This window comes from Microtus ochrogaster, chromosome 17 (assembly GCF_000317375.1).
Source record: "Microtus ochrogaster isolate Prairie Vole_2 chromosome 17, MicOch1.0, whole genome shotgun sequence".
NCBI classification, from domain to species: domain Eukaryota; kingdom Metazoa; phylum Chordata; class Mammalia; order Rodentia; family Cricetidae; genus Microtus; species Microtus ochrogaster.
Genome location: NC_022019.1, coordinates 3,342,817 through 3,350,396, shown reverse-complemented (window position 1 = coordinate 3,350,396; position 7,580 = coordinate 3,342,817). Strand labels below are relative to the sequence as shown.

At 47.7% G+C, this 7,580-nt stretch overlaps 1 protein-coding gene across 7 annotated transcripts in view; it reads right to left on the bottom strand.

Annotated features, from left to right (window-relative positions):
- Positions 1-6,614, bottom strand: part of Ddhd1 (DDHD domain containing 1) — a 73,161-nt gene extending 66,547 nt beyond the window's left edge. For 4 of the 7 annotated variants that reach the window (XM_005355378.3, XM_005355379.3, XM_005355376.3 and 1 more), the window contains exon 1: positions 5,678-6,467. In XM_005355378.3, coding sequence (XP_005355435.1) covers positions 5,678-6,467 — 790 coding nt within the window. Of the gene's footprint in view, positions 1-5,677 lie in introns of all 7 variants that reach the window. The other 3 variants (XM_013349205.2, XM_013349207.2, XM_013349206.2) reach the window with 3 other exon arrangements.
- Between the last annotated feature and the right edge of the window lie 966 nt (positions 6,615-7,580).

Genomic DNA, 7,580 nt, shown 5'->3' with positions numbered 1-7,580 from the left:
ACACATCACACACATGCACACACTCCACATACAAATGCAGGTTTTACTGAAGAAGTATGAAGGAAAACCAGGTCGACGCTAGGCCTAGCCGAAAGCAATTCTATGAGAATAACGGATTCTGTCAATAAATGTGAAGTGAAAGTTGGCCACTTTTAATATGTAAGACACAATGCTGGGACTCATCTAACTACCCCCATCCTGAGACTGAGGCCTGTTTCAGTTCTGCTGTCAGTGCACGGAAGTCACTGACCAGCACATTCCATGGACAGGGCTCAGAAACCTCAGGCTTTAGCAGAGTTCATCTAGTTCTCTGTCCTGTGTAACGTGCCAAGGGTGAGTCTGTATCAATATATGAAATAATGGTCCATGAAACAGCAAAGGGAGAAGTGGAATTCAGATTCCTACTTGCACAGCAGGAAGAATGACATCAAGCACATAAGAGCTTGCTTACAAGTATTCAGAAATGTCGTCTGCCATTCCGCTGCAATTTACATTTCTCTGGGATTCTCAGGTATCTCTGGGATAAAGAAGTAACAATAAAATGTAATTTCCAAGGGTTGGCCTTTGGTCACTTAAAAGAGCTAATATGAATATAGAAGAATAACAATGATAAAGATATCTCAATGCAGCTTAAGACTTTAGGATAAACATTAATGTATATGTAGTTCATTCTTCTTGGCAATCTGATAGAAATGGAAAGTAGTGCATAAAAGAGAAATTTGCTGCTGCCATTGTATTGTTTCTTCTGTTTGTCCAAAGTTCTCTGACATAGTCAATACCAGCTTTTTCCTATCTTAAATTTCACTTGTCTCCTAATATTGCCATATTAGAAACATCTGTATGTGTTTTTCATCCCAATAGACCATTCATTTATCAGTGATTTAACTTTTTTTCTGCGGGTACAATTTCCCTCTAAAGATGCAATACTAGAAGAGTACAAGTGGGGGCTAGAGCAATGGCTCTTCCAGAGAACTGGGTTTGTACCCAGCACCCACGTAGTGGGTCACCCCATCAGCAATTTCAGGTCTAGGGGGAATCTGACGCCCTCTTCTGACGTCTATGGGCACCAAGCACAGACATGATTCAGAGACATACCTGCATGCAAAATACTCACTCACACATGAAATGAGTAAATCTAATAAAAATATTTTTAAAGTAGAAATGCAGGTTACATATAATAATTACATTCTGTCCCCTCTTCTGCCTTTTTAGGAATGGACCATGACAGAAAAAAAAAAAAAAAAGCCAGGACTGTCTGGCTCTACCTTTTATCAGTGTTGTTGCTTTTCCTTGATGACAGGTTTAAACTCTATCCTCTCATGGAAAGATAAAGGTCTTAGATCTGATTTCCCACCCCAGGCTTTTAGCACTACTTCCAACCTCTTCTGCCAGAAATCTCTGCCTCAGGATTCCTGCAGTCTTCCTCCCTCCCCTTAATAACTATCACTTTCAGAGGATGCCTTGGCCAGCACATCCAGTCTTTTCTTGTTCTCTTCAAAAAGGGATCAGCTGTAGGGTTCCAGACATAAAAGGCCTCAGCCAAATACAAAACACAGGCATTGATAGAGAAATAAAAGATCCAGGAAATCAACTCTGGAAGAGGAAGGAGCACAAAGTGTCTTTTATAATAAAGCAGGGCATTTAGAAAGAGGAAGGGCTTGGCAGAGGACGAAGATCCATCCTCAACATTTAGATAAAGCACTGGTATAACATGCACGATTACATTCAAGCCATACAGAAACAAGGTGAACCCAGTAAATCCAATAAATGATAAAAACAAGATTTTTTTTTAAACTAATAGTAAAGACTAATAGAAATCTTGAATGGGCTGTGATTGGGGAATGCCAGGTCCAACCGCATCCTGCCTTGCTTCATTGACTTACAAAGCACTGGAAACAAACTCAGCCTGGGATGGGTCTATAAATGTGTGCCCATGGCTTCTTTCTAATCTGAACTATTTGGGAAGGGTGACTGGGGAAAACTCTTCAGCACTTTCTCAGAAATAGGCATTTTAGTATTAATAATATTACTATTATAGGTGGTCTCTAAACCCCTTACAATCCTGTTTAGGAGATAGAAACTGAACAAGAGAAAGTGCCTGGAACCCCCTTGGACTCTTACATTCTCTCACGATACCGACTGTGCCACATAAAGGATTACTATTCATGCTTGGATAGGTTACATTTTTGCTAAATTAATAAATACATATTTGAGGGAAAGTCTCCAACTTTTAAAATCCTATTTTGTCAGGAATCTAATGTCCCTTTCATTTTAACATTCCTGAAGATAGCAGACTAATTTCTAAAGTACTTGACAGTGTAAACGGCTGAGAACTCTAGCGTCGTGACTAGAGCCAGAGGGGTGAGGGACCTGTGGCTAGCAGCTGTTTATGGAAAACACACAGTCACAGAAAAAAATGTGGCCAATTAAGCAATTTGCTCAGTGAATAAAAATTATACACTCTCCAGTGTGTACTGTACACACATCAATGTCACGAAATAGCAGTTACACTATTTTAAGCTCATGGAACATCCTGGCTCCAGATGTCTTCCCACCTGCGTGTGACTAAATTTGCCAATATTCTTTACAAATATTTTGTCACCTCTGATGAGGACAAGGCCACCAAGACACTTGGAGCACACAATTTTCAGAGGTCCCATTATTAATCTTGGTTGGGTGAACGGCTTTTTAAGAGCCATGTACAGTTAGTTGGCAGTTACTATCTAGTCCTGTGTGCCCAAGCACCGTTCTAACATGTCAGATAATTCTCAAAACAAGTAGCTTAGAAGTGACTGTAGGGACAAGGGAGTTCACCTAGCCTTTACTCAGCAATGGCCAGCTTTTATCTACAGTGTCCACATGCAGTTATGAAAACATCTAAAGACATGATAAACTGAAATAAATGTCCTACAGCTAGTCCCCCCATCTATGTAGACGTCCTATCTATAGAAGACAAATGCTCTTTCCTGTTTGACTGACAGATGCCCAAGTGGTTCAAATATTGTCTGTGAATAAAGTTCAGAAGAACCTTTCTTTTGTTGGACAGAGCTAGCTCATTCTCTCTAATGCCAAGAAAAAGTGGGTTAAAATACGCCACAGAAACGTAAATGGCCAACAGACAGACATTACTACCGTACTAAAGAGGACCTTGTTGAATTTTTTCCTTTAAGAACCTTTCATTACCACCATTCATTTTCCCAAGGGTCAATAAGGGAACAAACAACGGCAAAGGCCAAGAGCTGGACAGTATTGTTAAGCTCCATTATTTGAAGAAAGGATGAGGCCAACATACTGGGGATGAACTCTCCAAAGGTGTGAAAATGATTATAACACACAGAAGCTCAGGAAACCATTCAAGTAAAGTTACAGGGGACTTTGCGACGTGGAAACTTAACAGGACACGGGGAAGACTGCTTTTGTGTTTTCACTCTAGACTGTAAGATGAACACCCACAGGGCTGTATACTGTAAAGAGATGATCAGAAAATACTAAAATGAAAAGTAAAGAGTGGTTTTTCTATACCAATTACAACAAGTAATTTATAAGCCATAATTGGCCAAATAATAATTGCCATAGGAAAGAAAACTGGAGAGGCCTAAGTCCACACGACCTCCAGGCTTTTGTCTGTCTTCACCACTGCCCAACTGATTAACTACATAACATATGATGAGCTGTTTTCTCTCCTCCAATAGGCACTACCCACACCTAACTGATACAGCACCTTTAGTGACTCTTAGGATAAAGTCCAAACTCAGTGTGCCACTCAGCCACTCACACGCCTTACACCTCTGGGGTGGTCAAATCCAAACCCGTACTGATGTCTGAGCCCCAGAGGTGAAGCCTACTTCTTCACCTGGTGTGCAGCTTCCGGTCTGTGTGTCCTTGGGCCTCACGCTGGCCCCAAATGGGAGGAAGCCCTTTCCCTAACACCCTCGCTTCCTCCACCTGACTAAAGTCAACCTCTGGACTCAGATGAGACTGTCCAGTCAGTGTTCCCTCCTGATTAGAGAATGCTTGTATTGTGGCACCACTTTCTAGCTGAGTGACCTTGGTCAAGTTCATTAGCTACTTCCTCAAATGCCGAAAGTCCGTGGCAAATTGCTGTCAGTGAAATGACAACTGTCACAATTGCTTTGTGAACAATAAGGCACTGAAGTGTGTAAGCATAATCCAGGCTAAGATAAGGGTGAGATGGGGCTTCTAGTTTCCAGTTCCCCTTCAGAGGATGCTCTGCATTCTCATCATTTCTGAGTCCACTAAGCTCTGAGCTTCTATCTGCAGGGAAGAGCCACGGTGAATGTCTGGATCACTAAAAAGAGAGATGGGAAGCCTCTGAAAGATAGGTTTTCCTAATAATGTGCACAGGAACACTACGCTCACTAAGTAAATATGCAAATGAATGAACGAAAGCAAGGGCTCCTTATCCTCAGTGAGCTTATAATCAAAGGGTGACATAACAGGGTCTAGTACCCAATACCTTTATCGTCATCAAGACTAGCAAGAAATTCTGCTATGCTACTCTTATCTGATTTGGCATGTGCTGAATTTGCCATCTTAGTAACTTGCACTTAATGTATGCATGCTTTGGCATTATCAAAATCACCAGTGCCATTCAATACCAATAACAAGTCACTGAGTACCTATCACGCTAGGTTTTATGAATACAAAGATAAAGGTGGTGGACTCTGCCCAGAAGTCACTAAATACATTGAAAGGAAGCTAAGCCATCAATACACATTATTAATATGTCGGAATAAAATAAAATATATGGAGGGCCTAAAGATCAGGAAGGATATTTGAATTAGGGCACTAATTCAATCACTAATAAATCATGTACAGTTAATACTGTATGTTACACATTATTGATGGACAACAACCTCTATTATTATATATCATATGTGATCATATTATTAATAATACATTACATGAATATACACTGCATGCTAAGGCAGATATTTCTGGATTGCCTTTCTCCTTACTCTGATTTTAAACCTACCCGTTTTGCTAAACACTGTTCAGACCTTTGCAACAGTCCCATTTAACGGATGAGAAAACAACCCAGGTTAAGAAGCAGAAGTAAAAATATATAAACAGGACCTAACAGATACACAAGCATTCCACACGGAAGGCATGGACCCACATCCCAAAGCCATTTCCTGCCGTTCTTTCCTCTTCTGCCAACAAACCCTGGGGAATAACACACCCTTGCTCTCCTTTCCCGCCAGGGCTTTTTTCTTCCCGGGTCTCTGAACTGTTGATTCTCAAGCAGACACTCTTAACCTTCCCACTCACTACAGGACACACTGTTTAAATCACCAGTGCTTCAGGAGAAATGAGACCGAATCAGATGGACACTGGTAGACACTGGTGGACACTGGTAGGGTCAAGAAACTAAAGGTACCGGATTGGGGATCCGCTCCTGGATCCCCTCCAGAGGATGGCAGCAGCACGCGGCTCACCCAGGAGGCGCCATCCCCGGCGGGATCCTCTCCTCCTGACCCCCACCCCCTTGGCAGCTTGGGCGCTGCCATCTGCTCTTTTACCCTTCACCTGCCGACGCACCCCGCATAATCTGCATCTTCACCCGACCAGAGGGAGGCAGACATCGCGGGGCAACTGAGTCCCTAACCCGGTCCAGCGCGCGCAGTAGCCGGCCCGCCCCTAGCCAGCCACTTACGGTTCCAGTACACCGGGTAGCACTCTCCTTGAGTGACGTCCACCTCGTAGAGGCCTCCGCGCACGCACACCGGCTCGATGGTCACCAGCTCCTCCATCTCGGGCTCGGGCCCCGCTGCGCGCGGGCAGAAGCCGCAGGCGCGGTCCTCGTCGTCTTCCTCCCCGGAGCTGGAGGCCGGGCCGCACACCGGGTCTCCATCGCGGCCCTCCGCCCGAGTACGGGCGCCCGTGGTCTGCAGCAGGGTCCGGAAGGCGAGCTCGATGCGCAGAGAGTCGTAGCCGATGAAGGGCTTCCAGGTCTTCTTGTCCTCCTTGTAGAACCAGCGAACCTCCTCCGGGCCCAGCTCCGTCACTACCTCGTAGCGGTGCCGGGCTGCGGCGTTGCCGGGCCGGGCGCGCTTTCTGTCCCCGGGGCCCCCTCCGGCAGCCCCGCCGCCCCCCGAGTTCGGGGCGACCAGCGGCGGCGGAGGCGAAGACGAGCTGCCGCCGCCCGCGCTCTCGCCCTCGCTGTAGTAGCGCAGCGACGAGCCCGACTCGGCCGAGCTGAAGTCGTAGTTCTCGTCGCTGAGGCACGAGTCCAGGGCAAGGTGGCTCAGGTCGTCGGTGCGCGGCGCCAGGTGCAGCGGCTCGGCGTGCAGCAGCGCCAGCGGCACCCCGTCTCCCGGCTGGTGCTCGAAGCAGCAGCCGCCGCCGCCGAACGAGCCCGCCGCGTCCGAGCCCAGCTCCCACGCGCCGCCGCCGCGGCCGTTACGCTCGGGGCTCCGCGGGGCGCCGCGGCCCGGGTAGTTCATGCCGCCGGCGCTTCCGCCACACGCGCATCCGACGCCGCCGCCCTCTCCGCCCGGACTTTATAATCTTTCAAATCCCCGAGCTGGGCAGCGGCTGCGGCCGAGGCGACTCCGCCTCCCCGCAGGGCCCCCGGCCGCCGCAGCGCCGTTTCGAGGCCCGCCCCATTGTTACGCAGCCCTGCGTGGGCGGGGACCGAGCGAGGCCCCGCCCCCGGCCGCGCGCACCTCCCCGGAAGGCCCGAAGCCGGTGGGTTAGCGTGCTCCGCTGTGTCTCCGCCTGAAGTGGGGGTCACATGGGGTCACCGCCGTCTCGGTCTCGGTGCCGCTCCTCACTCCCGGCGCGGTGGCTTTCCCCCTCGCTCCCACGCTCCCGGATGCCAGCTGGAATGAGGCTTCCTCCCACTCATCTTTACACATTCGGGTCGTGAGCCCAGAGGCTGATTCAGCTGTATCCCCGGAGGGGCCCTGGAAGTTGCTCGCTCACGTTCAGGGCTTTAGGCTCGCTTTCAGCCTCTGCAGGACCTGCTCGGTCACCTGGCCTGGCCCTTCCCCAACCTGCGGCCTGTGCGTGGGAAGGCGCCCCACCCTATCCCTGCTGCTCACCTGGACAGCACTACTCCCACTTAGGAAACGGAGTCCCAGCCTCTGGAGCAACGCCAGCTCTTGCTTAGGATTGCTTAGCCCCTTGTACTTACATTTCCTGTGCTTTCCATATTGCAGGAGGCCTTGGATGGAGACCAAGTCTCTATGTCTCAGTCTTTTCCCACAGTCAGTGCACATTCGATGGTCCGGGTTGTAGCAATGGCAGCCAGGTGTGTGTGTGTGTGTGTATGATAGGTTAGTATGTATGTGCGTGTGTATGATAGGTTGGTATGTTTGTGTGTGATAGGTTAGTATGTATGTGCATGTGTATGATAGGTTGGTATGTTTGTGTGTGTGTGATAGGTTAGTATGTGTGTGTGTATGATAGGTTAGTATGTTTGTATGTGCATGTGTATGATAGGTTAGTATGTTTTTGTGTGTGTATGATAGGTTTGTGTGTGTGTATGATAGGTTAGTATGATTTGTGTGTGTGTATGATGGGTTAATATGTTTGTGTGTGTGTATGATAGGTTA